At 37.3% G+C, this 21,157-nt stretch overlaps 1 protein-coding gene across 1 annotated transcript in view; it reads right to left on the minus strand.

Moving 5' to 3' along the window:
- Positions 1–21,157, minus strand: part of ATP8A2 (ATPase phospholipid transporting 8A2) — a 784,050-nt gene that overhangs the window by 464,744 nt on the left and 298,149 nt on the right. Inside the window, 1 exon segment of the mRNA XM_069080803.1 lies at positions 15,743–15,807. Within this exon segment, the coding sequence (XP_068936904.1) occupies positions 15,743–15,807 (65 nt within the window).

Raw genomic sequence — 21,157 nt, forward strand, 5'->3', positions numbered from 1 at the left:
GAAAACATCCTTTCCTTCCCAGGATGTGGTCACAGGCTAGATGAATATAGAAATAGAACATTAGACTTTAAGGTGCCAAGAGGCAAAAGCTGTGTTGTTTAATCTAATTTGCACAACCAATTTAACAATGAGAATTATTAAACACTCATATAGAGTATATTGTGCTAGGTTTGGAGGGGGAGGTGCAAAGTTTAGGTAAGGCAAGGAGCCTAGTAGTGAAGATCATTTGTAATCAACTTGAAACACACACTCACACCCACACCCATCTTCTAGCCATCTACCCTATTCACAATTGCACTCTTCAAAGTGCTGGATCCTTGCTCTTTGTTCTGCCCATGCTCCCCTGGGGAATGTTTGGCTCTGGAACACCATCTTGGGGCCCAGACTGTCTGGGCTGGTGAGTATATCACATGGCCCACTCTATTTAGGCAGCTCTAGCCATGCTTCACTTTCCAGCCCAGTCATCATCATGTCAATAGTCTTCCTCATCACTTTACAGCTCTGGGACCATAACTTAGTCAGCACTGCTATGCTATTGCTACTGGCAAGGGCTCACTGGTCAACTCCTTTATGGCTCTATACATTACCCCTATGATTTCCCAAATCAGAACATTCCTCCCTAGCTATCACCATCTTATGTAAGTTGTCTCCATCTATCAGAATGTAAGCTCTATGATTATCAGACTTGTGTAACCATGGCCCTTAGCACAATACCTGCCACACAGTAAATGCTTAATAAATGCCTGCTGACTATTTTATACACTCAATGGTGACACACATCTCATTGGCATTGCTACTCCTTCCAATACAGATCACAAACCATTCATATTTTTTCATCAACGGTGATTCTTTCCATATTCTTCCAGGAATTCCCCGCAGATGAATCATACATAAAACTGGAAGCCTTCCTTTAGATTTCTTGGTATCTCATGGATGGTTGCCACTACATTGAGGCTGTCTCCAGTTGTCCTGATGAATATCTGGCCAATGAACCCCGATGGCTCTGGAGGAGAAGGTAAGGCTGGTGACGGCCCTGCCTCACTTAAATCCAGTTCGCTTGCATGTTATGGCATCACCTTCCCGATGTCATGGTGCTCTTCCAGAACAAAGGGCAAACAACAACCTCTGTGAGTAGTAGCTGCCCCACTGGGGACCCAACTAGAACTGGCCAGGTAAGCACTACAAGTCACTCTTTCTTTCTGTTTCTTTTCTCCCTTCCCTTCTCTTCCCTCCCCTCTGTCCACACTAAAAGTGGATTGAACACTAATTTTTTGCTATTTGCTATATACCCAGTATATAGGATATATATACACACATACATACACACATACTGGACTCAGATGGCTTCAGAAGAGAAAGTGAGGCTGGAGACTTTGCACAGCCCCCGCTCACTTAAATCCAGTTCACTTGCATGTCATGGTGTTCTTTGAGAATGAAGGACATACAACAAGCTCATGGATGGATACTGCAGCAACACTCGGGCTGTTTATTGCCTCTTACCCTAAATACATGACTGACTCGGTTTTTGAGTAATATATGTTATGGATAATGTCTCTTATGTCACCTCTCTACATCTTCCTATTTATCTAATTTTGTTTTTTTTTTTTTTCCATTTTTGGTTTAATAAGTCAACTGACTAATTCAAAAGTCTCATAATGTCCCAAGACTTAATGGAGTTAATACTATGCCTTTAGAAAGCCTCAACATCTTCAGGGAATCTCTCCTCTACTTAAGTCCTTATCCAATACTTCATTATGCAAGTGACCTTGGTTTCTTGAAGCTTATGCCAGATAGTTCCAGTTCTGGCATATTTTTTTTCAAAGTGAAAAGACCTCGAGTATAGCACTGGCAAGAAAATGATTCAGTTGGTGAAAACTGACCTATAGAAGTAGAGGCCTGCTGTTAGCAGTTTGGCCATAAGTGATTAGTTATCTGACCACCATGACCCATTAAGCACCAATATAGACAGCCACAGAATACAATATAATACAGGTAATTATACAAATCAACTACTACATGAACTTTGAGCAGAAAGTTTATTACCAACCAATGAGGGGAATCAAAGGCTTTTTCAAAGAAGTGATGCCTGTTTTTAAGACCTTGAGAAGCTCACAGCAATACCATCACAACATTAAATGCTTACTGCATGTGGAATACATAGCCCCACACATATCATAGAAATTGAACTGCCATGGGTCTTACAGAATATCTGCTCCAATCCCATTATTTTACACACAAAAACACAGGCGAAGAGAATCTTGCTCAAAGTTACCCAGGTAAATAAGGATCAATTATAGGACTTAAACTAAGGTCCTTGGTGACTCTAAACACAGCATCTGTTCCCTGGTACCATTCTGCCTCTCCATTTTCAGACAGCCAAGTAGAATATCTTTAAGAAAGACTACACACACACACACACACACACACAAACACACACAATGTATGCATGTATATCTTCCCCTATACCCCCACCTCCCCACTCCCACACAGGACATAGGTCAAAAACTAGATAAACCTAGAAATATACCATTAGTTTCTTTAAAGTGTTGGAAGGTAAAAACTATTCTTTAATCCACTTTTAAAAACTAACTCAACAATAGCAATTATTAAACATCTACATACATCATGTTTTTTAGTTTCCAGAAGAACTAAAAAGGCAGATGAATGCTATGTACTTCATACAGCAAATGTTATCCTTAATATTAAGAATTTATTTACTATAGTATTCCCTCTATTAATAATTAATGCCCTCTGTTTAAGAAGTATACATATATAGTCTTCTAGTTTGTACCAGGCACTGGTTTCTCTAAGCACTAAAATTATGTTTATTAATCTTACAGATTACAATAAACTTTTTCTCAATAAAAACTGTCCTGTATTGACTATTGTACAACATCATAGTTTAATGAGAGATGATATTTTTTTTCTTTCAGTGGCCCAGGGAAATGTCCAAGTTCTTGGAGCTAATTTTCATTGTAATTTTAAAGCAAAAAAAAAGTGTATTGCAATATTGAATTGTATTGATTCTATTGACATTTACAGAGTAGGGGAGTGACACTGACTTGGATATATGGGATAAGAGAGAGTGAAGAGCCAAGTATGACACCAAGGCTTCCAACCTGTAGAGGATGTTGGTATGCTTGACAGAAATAGTCAAGCTCAGAAGAGAGGTGGGTTTGAAGAAAAATGTAATGAATTGTCTTTTGGACATGGTGAGTTTAAGATACCTATGAGGTTTAGAACTGGAAATGTCAGTGAACTCAGGAGATAGATTAGAGTAAGATATACAGATCCAGGAGTCATCTGCATAAAAATAATCATGAAAGACATAATGGAGCTCATGAGGGTACCATAAGAAAATACATAGAGAAAAAGACCCAGGATAGAACCTTCAGATATTCCCTTGTAGAAAGCAAGATATAAATGATGATCCAGCAAAGGAGATCGATAAGGATCCGACAAATAGGAGGAAGTCAAAACATTCAGTAACCATTGCCTATATTCTTTTCCTGGTTGTATTTATTTCATTCTGCATCTGTTCAGGCAATCCTTCTCATGTTTCCTCTTACTTGTTGCTTCTTATGGAACAATGATATTTCATTATATTTATAGTTATATATTTAGATATCTGTATACATATATATCTAGATGTGTGAATACATACAATATCTCATTACATATATAGATATATCTAGTATCTGAATACATGTTAAATTTGTATGTACTCAGATACTAGATATATATCTACAATTTTGATGAAATATCATTATATACATGATATATATATATGTATAAACACAGACATAAAAATGTATTACACATCAAAATATCTAGACAGTTATCTCTATCTTTGTTCAGTTGTATCCAACTCTTTGTGACTCCATGGGCCACACTGTTTATAGGGTTTTCCTGTAAATATACTGAAGTGGTTTGCCATTTCCTTCTCCAGTGGATTAAGGGTCACATAGCTGATAAATGTCTGAGGTCACATTTGAACTCAAGTCTTCCTGACTCCAGTCCCAGAGTTCTACCCACTGAATCATCAAGCTGCCCCATCTATCTGTCTCTGTTCAATCATTCCCAAATGGCTATGTATATTTTGATATGTATACACACACACACACACACACACACACACACACACACACACACACACATATATATATTCTGTCTCTGAACGCCTTGGTGTCAAAATTATTTTGTAGAATGGTTAGACAAATTCATAGTTCCAACAAGGACCTTGTAACACTCTTGTCTTCTTGCAGCCCTTTCAACACAGAAGAATTCTAAATTTTGTCATATTTCTCAATTTGTCTGTTATGAGGTGAAACTAGGAATCCATACCTTTAATTAAGGATTTCTGTACAACATTAATAAAAGACTCATGAAAAAATTAATATTACCATAAATGAAATCAAGGTACCAAGGTCAAAGAAAACAAAACACAGATCCAGGCATTTTGACATTGATTCTTCTGTTCTGCTGCTGTCAAGAGGGTGAGTGAAAGAGATGGTTCATAGTCAATAAGCCCATTTGTTCAACAAAACACATTTAATTAAGTATGTCTCATTAAGTCAGTCTGCCACTGGGGACAGAAATCACACACTGAAACCTGATTAGAAGACTTCAAGTCAAAAACATAAATGAACCACCCAGAAATTTAAATCAGCTGAAATATGAAAATGTTCAGCAGCCAAAAACAACAAAACTAATATCCTGTTTCAATCAAGGTTACTTGATAACTTAACAAAAATAACCCCAAAATGAATTCATTAAGCAACTGCAAAGGAACAGTATGGAGCTATTAAATAATAAAAACCTGTAACAAACTAAATTCAAACAAAATTAACTTCAAGAAAAAAAAACCCTTTTACATTCAATTTGGCAATCAAGGCTTTCATTGTTTCCATACAAGAACAGCAAATTTTTCAGTCATATTCCAAATATCATTTTAGGGTTTTATCTCATCTAGTTTGTATAAATGGAGTTATTTCTACTACCCAATACCATGATTCAACTCTACAGTAAGCCATTTTTTATGCCTGCTATAATTTCCTTTTCATGATATTCTAGCCTTCAGCATCATTCTGCAAAATCATTTTCAATTATGTATTTAATCTTTATGTTATAGCTTAAATTACACCCATAACACACTCTGGACGGAATCTTGGTTGCAAAAATAGGCATGTGGCTGCCATTGCCTTCAAAAGGTTAACAGCTTCAATAGAAGACACATGTGCCAATCTGCCACCAGGATGGCCCAACTTCAACCTATCATTTTCCTTTAAAAAGATCTGTGGGATTTTTTTAAAAGATAAAATGCAGAGTTCACATGATACTCATGATTCAAAGAAGTGATGAATAAAAAGGTATTTCAACTCAAAGACTGAACCAACCTTCACATGCTGAAAAGTTTTCCCAGAATCATTACTTTCTTTGCTTTTCAAAGACTAATAATTATCTCAGGGACCTAGAGAACCTGGCAAACTATGATAAACTACATCTTAATTGTCAAGCTCAGGCCCAAGTCTTTGCTAAAAATATAAGCCTAGGAAAGTATCATCCACCAGGACTGCTAGAAAAGGGCCTTTTTACATCATTCAATCTAGTCTATTCCTTTTTTTGGAGGGGGGGCATTGGGGTTAAGTGATTTGTCCAAAGTCACATGGCTAGATTTTTTGTGTCTGTGTTAAGTGTCTGAAGCTGAATTCGAACTCAGGTCCTCCTGACTCCAGGGCCAGTGCTCTTTTCACTTCGCCACCTAGTCACCCCAAATCTGGTCTATTTCTGGAGCACAGAGAATGGGACATCATAAATGTATGTTCTATAGTGTTCATAAAGGAATACCACTGAAACAAAATCCTTGAGCAAGAAAAAAAATTACTCCAACCCCTAATACATAAAGACATACTTAATACATGCTCAGGAAAGCAATGTATAATTAAACAAATAAAGGAACTAAAACGTACATTTCCCTTGACCCAGAAATTCTAAATGCTAGACATATAGCACAAACCAGACTATATGAAAAAGAAAGCCTGCCTACGCACGAAAATATTTGTAGCAGCAATTTTTGCAACAGTTAAGAACTAGAAACAAGGGAGATACTCATTATTTGGGGAACAGTTAAGGAAATTGTGGTACATAAATGTGAAAGAATCAACAGAATGTGTTATAAGAATCAACAGAATGAATACAAAGAAGCACGTGGGGACTTCTATGAGCTTACAAAAGTAAAGCCAGAAGAATAATTACCTGAACAATGGAAATGGAAAGAACAACAAAACAATCAGGGTCTGTCACACAGTAGGCATTTAATAAAAGTTAGCTGAAAAAGGTTTAAAAAATTTTTTAAATAACTAAATAAAAATAAAATTTAGATGACTATCTGACTGTAAATTAAATTCTGAGAAATCATAATAACTAAGAGTGGCCCCTAAAAAGACATATGAAAAAACACCTCCCCTTGCTTCTTTTAAAAAGTAAATATAGCAGTGTTCTGGGCCACATGACCAATGAGATGGAAAATTGGACATTTTCTTGGATTATAAACCCTCAAACCTCTACAAATCAAAAATTATTCACAAGATATAAAGCAAGTGCAACTGTCTCCACAGTCTGGGACACCAATAACCCTAGGGAGATAACAACTAACAGAATTAATCCTCATTCAGCACTCATTCCCCCATAAGCCTCAACATTCTGGCAGAGAGGTATAGCCCAACACATCAAATTGTACTCCCCCTGAGATCTCCTCAGGATTCCCTTTGCTATAATTTCATTCTTTGCCAGCTAACACTCTTCCCCCTTCCATTCCTTCCCTCTACCATTCTGAGACAACAAGCAACGACTCAACTCTGCCTCACCCAAAACTGTGCAGCAAAGGTAGAGGTACTATATAGCAGCACCCCAGCTGTGAACAGAGGAAGGGAGACAACATGTATGTATGTGTGCGGGGCTCCACAAGGGCACCGACATCCAGTGGAGGCCAGGGCTGGCCCCCTCTCACCCATGGAATCACTTGGGGCAGAGAGACTAAGGTTTTTGAAAAGTAAATATCCCCATATAGGAGTAGAAGTCAGTTTTGAGCTGGATAATCTGCTCATAGTTCTCTGAATGAGTACGACAGGGATTCAGCCAAACCATGCAGCATACACTTCCACTTTCCTATACCCCTCCTGGAGGGGGTATGGGAGGCAGGGCAGAAGTTATGGCCTGCTGCTTGTTTCCACAGTATGGGTGGGTAAGTAAGGACTGAGCTAGGTTTGCTAAAAGAGACTGCAGCAGCCAGGGGATTACTGCCTAGATCCCAGAACACAAACAGAGAAGTCTGTTGTGGAATACTGCCAGAACCTAGGGATTAGCGGAGGAGTCAGTGCTGTGGGGGATTACAGATTAGTCTCCTTGGTTAGTTCATTAGGTTGTGGTCTTAGAGTTCTTGGTCTCTTTGCCTAGGAAGATAGCTGCAATTAGTTTACCTCTTGCATATAATTCTTTTATTAGAAAGTTCTAAGAGTTCAGGAGAATTGGAGCAAATGTCTAGTTCTTCAACCCACTGGCTGCAAAATCATAATCTTCAATGTCACATGTAGGTGAGGAATGTGTAAAAGATGCCACTGTAACTGATTTTTTTAAAACACTGATTCAGTAGTGTCAAACAGATATGTATGTTTCCCTGTCATGGAAAAGTCTTTTTAAAGAGGTTTCTTTATTGATTGTTAAATTCAATTTTCTGTATTGGTAAATGGAATTGTACTAACTGCACTGAGATCCAGAACACCGAGATCCATCCTCATGGAAAGCTTTGTGAAAGAGACTGATCTAAGTATCCACATAGGAAAAACTAAGTAGATGAGAAGTATCTATTACTCAGACTGTGGCATGCAGTTGGATGATCAATCTATTGAGCTATTATGTATGTGCAAGGATGGGGATGGTGGTATGGATAGTGTGACATAATGGAGAAAAAGCTAGCATAGGAGTCAAAAGGCCTGGGTTCAAGTTATATACCTAATACATACTGATTGTAATGGTGGGCAAATCAGTTTAGTATCTTACTGCCCCAAGTAACTCAGCGAAGTGATAACAAAACTAATACTGATCTACATCACTGGGAATTTCCTCATGGAGAGTTCTATACACCAAAGAAACCCTACATTCACAGTTTTCAAAATCTGTAGCTTTATAGAAAGCAATTTGGAATTATGAAAATAAAGCGACTCAAATGCTCATATCCTTTAACCCAGACATTGTACCACTAGGCTTATACTACAAGGTGGCCATCAGTAAGAAGAAAGTCCCCACATATACCAAAATATTTAGAAAAGCATTTTTTAGGGTAGCAGAGGATTAAAATAGATGCCCACTGATCAGAGAATGGCTAAACAAACTGTGGCATATGAATATAGTAGAATATTATTACAGTGCCATAAGAAATAAAGAATATGATGAATAAAGCATAAAAAATTTATCGGCTCTAATGCAAACCGAAGTAAGCAGAGCTAAGAAAACAAAATACACGTTCTCTTCAACAGTGTAAACAGAAAAAAAACAACCACCACAAAAACAATTAAAAGTAAATGCTACAAAATTACAAAGAACAAGCCTGGCTCCAGTGAAGAGATCTGAGAAGATCCCTTCGCCCCACTCCTGGTGGGAGGTCCACAGTATTATGCATTGCACACATTTGCAGACTGTTTCCAATGTATCATTCAGTTTTGCTTATTTTTTTCTCTTCTTTTTAAAATATCAGTTGGTCAATGGGATGATTCCTTAGGATGAGGGAAGGGAAGAGATGCTAACAGAAATGCTGGTGATGTAAAAAAATATATATTAATAAAATTACTTCTAAAAGTAGAGGCAGTGTGAAATAATATATGGAATATAACAATTAGAATAAAGAAGAAATAGGTTCAAATCTCACCCTAGAGATTCACTGTCTTTGTCGCTCTGGAAGTCACTTAACCTCTTTCTGTGTCTCTATTTACTTGTCTGTGAAATGAGGAGGTTGGTTTTGATGACATCTAAGGTTCCTTCCAACCCTAAAATCCATGGTTATAGGATACTGCAGGCAATCTCAAGACTTTTTTATATGCTGGGTTTAAATATTATAAGGGATGGCTCTCTGTGAAGGAGTAGACAGGTGGGGAAAGAATATAGTGAGAGATGTAAGTGATATGAAATGAAAGATTATAAAAAAATGTATTTTTTAAAAATGCCTAATACACATTCCAAACAATGAGTACAATGTCAGACATTAGGCATGGAGAGTAATGGAAAACAGGTAGGCCTGATTCAGGACACAGGGATTCTAATCTTGTTTCTGCCACTTTCTACCCTGGCCCTCCAGTTAACCCTCCGGAACCTCCTGGATTATGGCTGTGGTGGCAGGGATAGAAGAGAAACTAAGGGGTGTTGATTTTCCTGGGTATTTTGGCCATAGGGTATTGGTTTATCTATACTTGAGCATAAGGGGAGATGGGGGTAGAGGGTTGCTCCATGGGCTCCCTCAGATACCTTGCTGCTTCAGCTAGCCTGATATGCTTGACACATTGATAGCTGTTAGCTGGCAGTTAACAGTACTGGTAGTGAGGATTATGGGCCTTTTCTCCACAGGTGTTGTTTCCCTGAATGATGGCTGGAGGAGCCAGGCTGAAGTAGGACTGGTAGCTTCTATACATCCTGGGTAGGAGGATCAACTATACTCCTACAAAACAGTCTGCCTCTTTACTGTCCTTATTTATTACTGGTCTCCTGTTCAGTGGGCACCCTTGGGAATGTAGAGGGGAAAAAGTAAGAAAAATTGATTCAGAAGGGAAATCCTGAGAATGCAATTTCTATGAATTTCCAAATGTGAAGCTTTCAAGACTCTCCAGTTCACTGTTTTTAGGTATACAAACAGCCCATTCTTAAGAGAGAATCAGGCTCTCAAGGCATGAATTTTGTGGCAGACTAGACCTCCTACAACAGGGCATTCCTGCCTAGAGAATACCTAAAGCAAAGCAAAGCTATCAAAAAATGTTATTGCTAATGATAGATCCTGGATTTACAGTTTTACATAGAAACCTCTTTCTGTGTTCTGCTATGTTTATGGAAATGCTTTATTTTTTGGACGAGGTAGGCAAGGTGCAATCAGGGTTAAGTGACTTGCCCAAGGTTACACAGCTAATAAGTGTCTGAGACTGGAATTGAAGTCAGATCCTTCTGACTTCAGGGCCGGTACTCTATTCACTGCACCACCTAGCTGCCCCAGAAATAGTCTTTTTAATGGATGTGTAAGTTTAGAAATTTTTAAAAAGTCTTCTCCCAAAGGTACAGTGATATATCCTACAAAGTGAGACCTACAGGTTACTGAAAGGATTGAGAAAAGCTTGAAATGTACAGATTTCAGCAAGGGTTTTCACATTGTTGGGAAAATATATGAAATCCTAAAATGGTTTGAATATGAACTCTGAAGAGACAGCTAGGTGACACAATGAATAGAAAGCTGGATTTGGAGTAAGGAAGACCTATATCCAAATCTGTGACCCTGGACAAGTCACTTAACTTCTGTCTGCCTCAGTGTGTTCATCTATAAAATGGGGATAATAATAACCTACCTTCCAGGGTTGTTATGAGGATCAAATGAGATAACATTTGTCTAAGGTGCTTTGACAAACTTAAAGCACTCTTTAACTATTAGCTGCTATTAGTTTTGTCTAATATTCTTATTCCCCAAACATTTTTCCTCAAGGAGGTTTAGTTTTCATAATGACATGAGGAAAGGAGATAGAAAATTGATTCAGGATCACATAAGAACTTTAAAACTTCTATCCATGGAAAACAATGGTTCATTTTTTGTTTGTTTTTGGTACATAAAATATCCTGAGGTAGTGTTACCATTATCTAGTAACACACTTGCCCGATTTTCACCATGACTGATTTATAAAAATTTGGGAACAGTTCAAGCATTCATCAAATTAAAGAAACACTACATTTTTTGTTTACATCTAGAAGACTGGGAATCAAACTGAATTCATCATAGCAAGAAAAATATCTATTTGAGAAAACAAAATCTTACCCCAGCAAGTCAAAAGGGGAAATACTGCTCTAATAAAACACACATTTTGTTACATTTTTTATTGCTTCATGATCATAGTGGTTACTATAATATTCATTTAATATTTACTTGGGTTCAACTCCATGTAGAAGGAATATAGGCAGCATCTGTTTGATGTAATGCTACCTGAAAGATACTTTCTGGACACCTAGACTTAACCTCTCTGCATCCCAACTCCCAACCATCACTGGTACTGGCATTTATCATCATAAGAATAACAGGCAGCCTTGATATTTCAAATCAATTGAAGTTAAACATTACTAGAAGGGGTAATGCAAGAACTTGACAAAATCTTACCTACTTCAAAATGCAGTTCAGAACTAGTCTTCCTCAGTGTCTAGAAAAACATCTCTCTTCTAGCCATTTATTTTTGAAAGTAGAGGCTAAGAACATTTTTTTAAAAGCCCTGACACTTATATATTTAATTCTTTCACTCCCTTTCCCATAAGATTCCTGGGCATTCCTTTGCTATATATAGTCTATCTGAATTCAAATGATGGCATTAGTGATGCTATATTCTAATCCAGTGCTGACTAATATAATTTAGGAAAACCATTGGATATTCCCTAGCAAGTGCATGTGATTTTCATCTCATCAATTCCTTTCAATTTCCAAAATTTTCTATATTAAATGATGATCCAGGTTTGGTTTTGTTTTAAGTCTCTAAGTTTTCCAAGACCGAGTCTGAACATATGATCTTTTTTTTTCCTTTTGCTCCAAATGCTTGAATGAAACATCATAAAAGATATGCTCAGTAACACGACTATTTTCTAGGAGATTTATAATTTAATTTTAAAAAAAGGAATTTGATTGTCAAGGCAGTTTAGATTTGAATGCCTTTTGCATTTTTATCAAAAAAGTCCTGTAAGACTGCAGAGTGCAAAAGGCTCAAGGCATAAGCCATATCTGCACAAGACTATGGTGACTGTAGGGTTGAATCAGGAATGGTAGTATCGTCAAAAAGCTATTGTGGATTTAAGTGAAAAGTAATTGGAAGGGGCGGCCAGGTAGCACAGCGAGTTAGAGCACCGGCTCCAGTGTCAGACTGACCTGGAGATCGAATCCCAGGCTCAGACACTTAGCACCCACCCAGAAACACCTGGCCGTGTAACCTTGAGCAAGTTACTTAACCCCAATTGCTTAGGGGCGGCCAGGTGGCTCAGCGAGTAAGAGCACTGGCTCCAGTGTCGGGATGACCTGGATTAAATCCGGGCTCAGATACTCAGCACCACACCCAGAAATAACTGGCCATGTAACCTTGAGCAAGTTACTTAACCCTGATTGCTTTAAAAAAAAATTGGAAGATGTTTCTCTTACCTTAGTGAACTAGGAATGTTAACCACTCAAAACTGAGCCAAAGTACTGATAATGATTTTCTATCACCTCTTGCATGCCAGGAAGAAAAAGAGAAAAGCTCCCTGAGAGGGGGAACTATATTCACTTCTGAAAGCCACAACTGCTGAAAAATTTATTTTTGGCTACTATTATTTCATGTATAACATACATGAAGTTATTTCAACTTACAGGTTACCCAAAGTAAATTATGAAACAAATTCATTTAAGGAGATAAAAGCTAAGAAAACATCACTTCATCTAAGTTGCCATCATCTAACCAATTCATGCAAAAATATGATGATCACATGATCAGAGATTTTGAGCTAGAAGGGACCTTTGTGTCTGCTTTCTGCTGAGTGTAAAAATAACAAAGTAAAACTCTTAGATAGTCAGGGTTCCATACTGCAAGAAAGGAAGAAAATAATCTAATAATTACTTTAAAAGGTACCCACACACATAATGATAATTGCTATGTGAACCAACTAAGTTATATCAAAGACTGTACGTGAGATACTGCTTGGAAGTCCTTCCAAATAAAACACACTCAGGTCTATGAGAAGATATCTTATCTTCACTCCTTACCCAGAGACAACAGTGCCTGGAAACCCGAGAGTAGAATGAACTTCATCAATGAAGCCATCTGACAGACATAAGCCTCTAATGTAATGTTAATACACCTAATCTACTGTCTTTATAATAATAAGGGCTACCTTGTTACAGCCCCAAAACCTGTTATCTGAGCTCAAGCATCACCATCACTGATGATATTCCTCATTTTCATGACACAGATTGAGGACGTACCATGTAATCACCAATTTTCTTCAGTGAGGAGGCCAGGGACCATAAATCAAGGAGTTCTGGCACTGGCTTACAGAGTATGGTGCTCTCACTTTCACTCCCTCTATGCTTTTAATGCTTTCAAAGCTTCCATTTATTCTGAGACTGTCCAAAGACAACTGATGCTGTGAATTTCTTTCTCCCTGCCTCACTGTACATAGCTGAATTATACAATCATCCCAGAGCTATCCTACTTAGACCCCCTATATAGCAACCAGTTACTTTTATACCCATCCTTAACAATGATAGAAAACTTGAACAGTATAAGACTATTTTGTGATCATGTATTTGTACAAGGAAATAACAGTAAGTCTGTATCATGAACAATCATACCGTGTTTCCCCGATAATAAGACCTATCCCGAAAATAAGCCCTCCCCTTACTGTGTAAGATTCCTCTAAAATAAGCCCTCCCCCAAAAATAAGCCCTATTGAGATTGCTACTGTAGTGAAGGTGATCACCTGTGCTACACGCTACATTATGGTACCCTCTGTATGCACCGTCCCCCCCCCCAGTGAAACACACGCTGCGCTCCAAGCTGCATCCAATCAGAGCTGCAGCAGTGAGGACGTCATCCTGTTCTTCCCCAGTGATTTGCTTGCTGGCGCCATTGAGAGCAGTGCAGCGGAGGAGAGCTGAGGCAGGACAACATAAGCCCTCCCCTGAAAATAAGCCCTCTGGTGTTTTTCTTTCCAAAAAATTAATAAGACAGTGTCTTATTATCGGGGAAACACGGTAGTATTGTAATCATAGTATTACACTTAACATGTTGAATTGTTCATTTAAGACATGTCCACTTACTGAAGCAAAAACATTTATTAAAATAAAAGTGGATATCAAACTTATTTTTGATGCTTGGACCTATATTTAAAAAAGAAACAAACCACTGCCAGAAGCTACAAATTAAGTAGTCAAGAATTCCTATTTTTTTTACTGCTTATGACTTTTTATAACAACCTCTGTCATCCATTCCACCTTCAATTGTTCAGACAACAATAACTGACTTCTTTGGAATCCAAAGTTTGTGGGATATAAGAAAGTCCCTGGCTCAGTGGTTCCTCTGCCCATTCCCCAAAACAATCTTTAATGGTTATCCCAATGAAAATTAATTAACAAGCTTAAAAAAAATTTTTTTTAGCACTTTCAAACTGTCTTTAGAGTCAAAGAAGATGATGAGGGGAAAATCTTTTTTTTTTTTTTTTGGCTTCCCACTGTTTAAATATACAATACAAGTAAAACTTCAAGTTTGACTTCACTACTAATTTGCGCCTGTCCGGCACTGCCAGTTAGTGTCAACATTATCTAGTAACACACTTGCCCTTGTAACACACTGAAGGAAGGTGATACAAGATAATTTTCTAGAAAAGTCAAGAAAACAGAAAGTGTATATGAACTTGTATTAACATCTGATTTTAATGTTGGGTTCATAAAAAACTAGATAAATTCATGAATCTGAGATCCATAACCAATTATTATGGGAAGCAAGGTTATGTACCTCTAATCTTTCAAGTTTGTTTACTACAAAAGATCCCTCCGGACCTCTGTCAAAAACAGTATATTGGATCAACAGAACAGGGAAATGATGTGGAATTATTCATAACACCTTGTGTTCTGATGTGATTACAGATAGCCCTCCCCATCTCCAAGGAATCTTTAGTATATGTAAAAATCCTATTTAAGAAGGAGCATGGTATAGTTAAACCTAGGCAATTTTGCTCTCAACAAGTACTAAGAGAGCAGGCAAAAGAATATTTCTAAACCTTATCTGTAAAAGGGAGATAATTTTTGCCCTAATCTCCTCCATAGGGTTACCACAAAAAAAATAAGTCACATACTATACATGAAAACACTCTTTAAGTTGCAAAGCATTACATAAAAGTATAAGGTATATGCATTAAGGTGTTTTAATAAATTTGCAAAGTGTTAGGGCTAAGCAACCTTAGAATTAGATTAATATTTATTCCCTACTATCTAAATTTTAACACTACTGTTAAGAATGCTGAGACACAAGGCTATCTAGAAGGAAGACCCATATGGGATTTTAAAAGTCCCAATAAGCAAGAGAGGATGAGACTCAATAACTTATAGAGATTAAAAAAAACAACAACCCTTCAGTATCAGAAACTTCTTAGGAATGTGTGACTTTAATCTTTATTTGTTCAAGTAAAATCACATATTCAAACTACTATATTTAATGCTAGATTTCTCCAACTACTTAAATAATTAAAACAAAGCCTCGTCAAGAACAGCCAACCCTTGGGCTTATTTTGATCTTTGAGGTTTGTGATTGTAAGGTGTCCTTACCATAGATCTAAGTCAGTATTGAATAAACAGGGATATACTGTTTAATCTTTATTTCTCCCATCTATTCATTTGTGTCATCATAAGGAGTTAAAATGGAAATAACCCCTAAAGTTTAAGAAAATCTGACATAATCAATTAAATGTATCCACTTACGTGGATTTTACTTACATCCAAAGAATGTTCATTCACCAAAATGAGAGACATGCTTTGTGACACCAGTCTGCAGGCGTAGCCTGTTCAGAAAGTGAAATAAAAAACAATGTTACACATTTGTGATGCCAATCCCTTCCATGAGTTCTTGATTTTTTCAGGCTGACTGGCTAGTTTGTCAATTATCCAGAATCCTTGCTCCACTCTTCTTTAAAAGCTCCTTCTACCTTTAAGCCATTTCGTGGCTCGTTAGCTCATCCATATAGGTTAGGAAGAAAAAATCTCACTCAATCCATTTTGCTTCTTGAGCAGAAGCCTGGGGAGAAGGTCATTACTAACAGTTCCAACAAGTATTTTCATAATTTCTGTGGTTTTTCCCTTATCCTTACTATTCTTATCTCCCATTAGCTTCAATGAAGACACAGATACAAAGAAGTAGGAAGAATTATCTTCTCATGTCTTCAAGGGAGACAACCTTGGTCTTTAAAATTTTGTAACATTGGTTTCAATTGTTTGGGGATTGAGGTAGCTCTTATTTATACTGGTGTAGTCATTGTGTATATTGTTTTCCTGGTACTACTTCCTTCACTTTCAATCAGTTCATTTAAGTCATTTTATGCTTTCTCCTCCTCTACATCCACCATTTCTTACAGTACAGTAACATTTCATAACATTTATGTGCCTTAATTTGTGTAGCTATAAGTTAAATACAGATTAGTTTGAGAAGGAGGGCATAGCAGGTGGAAGAGCAGGAAAGGATTCATGTAGGAATTATATGATTGAGAGATGGAAGAGATCTTGTTGTCGATGTTGTTCAGTTGTTTTAGTCATGTCCGACTCTTCATAACCTCACTGGGGTTTTCTTGGTAAAGATACCTAAATGGTTTTCCATTTCCTTCTGCATCTCATTTTACAGATGAGGAAACTAAGGTAAACAAGGTTAAATAATTTGCCCAGGGTCACCCAGCTAGGAAGTGTCCAAGGGCAGATGTGAACTCAGGAAGAGGAGTCTTCCTGACTCCAGGCCTGGTGCTCTATCCACTACAGAACCTAGCTGCCCAGAAGGTACCTTACAGGTCATCTACCCCAACCATCTCATTGGACTAACAAAGAATGTCCCTCCTGAAAGTCCTTTGAGAGTAGACATTTTAAAAAGTGTTTTTAGTCCCTGGTGTTCATCATCCTTCAACTTTTTCTTGAACACTGGATCAGTGTAAAAGAACTTTCCTCACAGAAAAATAATCCACTTTTCTATTGCTATATAGACATGAAGAAATATGGGTCCATCAAACAATAACAAAGGGAACTCCTCCTTACATTTACTCTAAGGAATCTAATACAATGGATCCACAGGTCCTAATACCTATATGGATACAACACAAGCTGTCAGAAATCCTAAGATTTTAGTACTAGTCTTAACCAATGAATGCCCATTCCACCTTCACATAATCAACCATTTCATATACCATGATAAAGGAAAAAGAAAATTATTCACATAAAAAAACTGAGCTCAAATTTCAGCTCTGATGCTCTATGTATGAGTAAGGACATATCACAAGCTCTCAGTCTCAGTTTCCTCATCTTTAAAATGGGCATAATACTAATTTTATGACCTACTTTACAGGGTTATTGCAGAGAAAGTAATTTTGTACATGAAATATGTCTATAAATCCATCATCAACAAGAATTTGGCACCGAACTGGACAACAGGAATAAGAATACAAGAAATGGAATGATATCTACTCTTATGAGAGACAACATGGACATATGTAAGTATAATACAGAATAAATACAAACAAAATAAAAATATAATACTACGTAAATGTAAATGCAAATGACTGAGAAAACTAAATTTAAACATCAACTCTTTGAAGTTGACATTTAACTATCACTGTTCCAAACACTTTAGAGGGCAAATTTGCAGAGCAGGACACTTAACAAGCTTTATTCTCTACTCCATAAACACTGTATTTCCATGAAGACCACCTCAGAAGTGCCCAAAGTCCACCTGAGAAAGAAGGGAAGCCAATAAAGAGCAAATTCTATGTACTTTATGGTTTTAGAATTTGCCTAGTGAGGCAACTAGGTTGTATGGTACACAGGCCTGGAGTCAGGAGAATTTGAGTTCAAATGTGGACTCAGATACTTACCAGCTGTGTGACCCTAGACAAGTCATTTAACCTCTGTCTGGCTCTGCCTCCTCAACTATAAAAAAGAGATAATAATAGCACCTACCTCCCAGGAATTTGTGAAGACAAAATGAGGTAATAGCTGTAAAGTGCTCTGAACAGTGCCTGGCACATAGCAGGTGCTTAATAAATGCTTGTTCTCACCATCTTCCCCCTCCTTGTTACATTTTTTTTAATGTCAAACATTTTCCAAAGACTCATTATGCAATTGGAAAGCAGTGCTAACAATATTTTAAAGCTGTACCTCCCTCCAATGATTTAAAATCATCTCAGGATAATTTTTTAAAGCATACAACTATGGTTCTATGATCCCCAAAACAAACAAATCATATAGGTAGGTCACAAGTATATGGGTTAAGACTTTTTTGTAAAGGACAAATCACACTCTAAGGAAGTCTGATGTTTGACCAAATAAAGTGCTTCTTATATTTTGTCAAAAAGTTTTCCAATGAGGAGTAATTAAGACTTAGGGCAAGCAGTAACAAACAAGAAGCAGGTTATACAGCATTTGACTAGGAGGGAGATAGTTGTAGTCATCTGTACCCTTTTTGTATCCTCAAGTATTTGTATACTTTTTTTTTTCCATTTCCAAGTCTTAGAAGGTGATCTTCCCCCCTGCAAAGTCTGAACCTCTAGATTAGGTCCAGAAGGGAGGTGGTATATTTTATTTTCATTTTAAAGGGGGGGTGGGGTGGGATATTGCAACTTTAATCATTTCCCTCTCTGTTGGACTTACTCCTCCCCTGGAGGATACTAGCAGCTTTAAGCAGCAGACTGTTACAAATTCAGTATAACTAATTCCAAAGGATTTTCTAGTAGTTTTTGATTGGAACAACAGCTGCAGCAGTCAGTGAGCAGTAATTTTTAAATACAGGCTCACTGTTTTATTTCACATCTTCCCACTCAAGCAAGACGCCATTTGACAAGTGAACCTGGACAAAGATATTCTGGAGAAAATGTTTTAAGTATTTCCTGATCAGTGTTGGAGGGAGGGCACCCCCAAGGAAACTGCCATATATTTAAATCTGCAGTGAGTCAAAGCTCTAAGACCAAGCAAAAGCATTTTCTAAAATGGTAGGATGAAGCTAATTTCCTTAGAAAGTCACCACATAGCACAGATGTAATTACAAAAGCCATGGCTGTTTTGTGGAGTAGATTTGGGCTTAGCTAATGTGGCAAATTAAATTAAGTCCGCTCCAATTCTAGTGCAGTTGATTTCTGATGTTTGTGGATAAAATGAGATCAGCTCCTGGGTCAAAGCCAGGTATGAAATGTCAATCCACACTTGTAAATTGAGGTCTAGATCTTTAATCTAGCCATCTAACAAGAGGATCATAAAGTGGCTGGGGAGAAGACCTTTGGGAGCTTATGTTTTCTGCCTCTGAAATTAACAGTGCTGCAAAACTGTTTGTTTTTCATATTACTTCAGTGTAATCGAGGTTCAAAGAAATCAAAATGTAACATGCGGTTTGTTTTACTCTGGTTCTCAGAAACGGGGCTTTTTTTTAAATTAAAAAATACACTGGAAATCATCCAACACAAATCAAATATATTGACCCCTTGAAACTCTCTCACTGATTCTGCTTTTCTATTATACTCTTTGTTAAGATAAAATCATTATACGCAAGTCTTCTATGTCAGTCTCTTTCGAACAACTGAAAGGTATCTCACCTATACCAAGAAAAGACAAGTTCTCTCATGAATTAGAGTTTAATGTAATCCTGAATTTAGCCCAGGTTCACAAAAGATGTACTCATGGGAAACCTGACTTAAGTAAGCTACTCCTCTGTCTTCCATATTTTCCCTAAACCTCACTTTCCTTTCTATTATGTTCCCTTTGCCCATTACTTTTCAAGTCCTCCTACCCATGGCATGCTTACCCTTGACTCCTTGCTCAGTTCATGGTCCCCCTCCCACTCAAAAGACCTTTCCCAATTCCCACAAGGCTCTTATTTCCTCATTATGAAAATATGATATGTCCCCAATAGAATGTAAACAACCCAAGGTCAAGACTGTCTCACTTTTTATTTGTATCCCAAGAGTACAGTGTCAGATATGTAGTAGATACATATACATTTTTGTTGATTAACTGTTATGTATTATGTATTTACTTATTTGGGTTTCTTTGCTTCCCCCCAACAGAATATGAGGTCCTTGAGGACTAGAAATATCTAATTTTTATGTGTATCCCTAGGACAGTACCTGTCACATAGAAAACAAGACAAAATATGACTGGGTGCTAGGGACATTTGCAAAAGAAGTTCAGAGACTAGAAATCTAATGCTCACTGACCTGAATAAAATTCCATGCTATAATTCTAGTTCTTCCCTTTGTCTAGAATGATCCAGCTTTTCCTCCATGATTCCTCACAGCATCAGTCATCATTAAGTGCCAAATACCCATCCCACTTCTGACATGGAGCCTTTCCTAACCTGTCTAGTTCATGAGATAAGACTGTCCACCTCTGAATTTCTTTTGTTTTTATCTCTAACAGGTTTATATTTTGTTTTTTTTCTCCATTTTAAATTTAGATTTCATCATTCCAGCTAGATGACAACCTCCTTGGGGTCAATGTCTGTGCCTCCTATGTCTTTCTCATCCTATTTCCCTTTAACCTCCCCACATTCCCTTTCTGTGGTAGGCAACTATCCAAGGTTCAATGTGTAAGATTAAAAATTTAGAATTGGAAAGGACTTCTGAGGACATTTAGTTCTGCCCCCTCTCCTTACACATTAGGAACCTAAGGCCTAAGGAATTTAAATGACTTGTCCAAGGTCACACTGGTGATAACAGGTGGACCATAGTTGTGTGATTAATTTATTGGGGGGGGGGGGAAGAGGCAAAATTCACAAGCTCAGAATACACACCAACTATATTATGAACTTCATGGCCAAGACTGAACCAGGAATGACAATGGTAACTTTTAAAAGGCCAGGCTAATGTTTATTTGGCAAGTCCACCACTGATTAATTCATTCCTTTGGTCAAACTTCTGATATTCTCCTCACAGAAAAAAAGCATTAAATGAGGGTAAATAGGGTAAATAAATACCTACTAATGGAAAAGTTACAAAGTATACATTTTAGCATAAAAGCCAATTCACAACTTAAATTATTTTTTAAATGTTAGATATTCACTAAGAATTTTGCTCTTGACCTACTTCCATTAAAAAAAAAATAGGTTCAGAAAATTATCTGTCCAATCCATTTGTATCACTACCTATACATAACACAGAGATTATCTTC

The sequence above is a fragment of the Petaurus breviceps genome, unplaced genomic scaffold (genome assembly GCF_028583685.1).
Source record: "Petaurus breviceps papuanus isolate PSGF00001 unplaced genomic scaffold, PetGlider_PUasm1.0 91133, whole genome shotgun sequence".
NCBI classification, from domain to species: domain Eukaryota; kingdom Metazoa; phylum Chordata; class Mammalia; order Diprotodontia; family Petauridae; genus Petaurus; species Petaurus breviceps.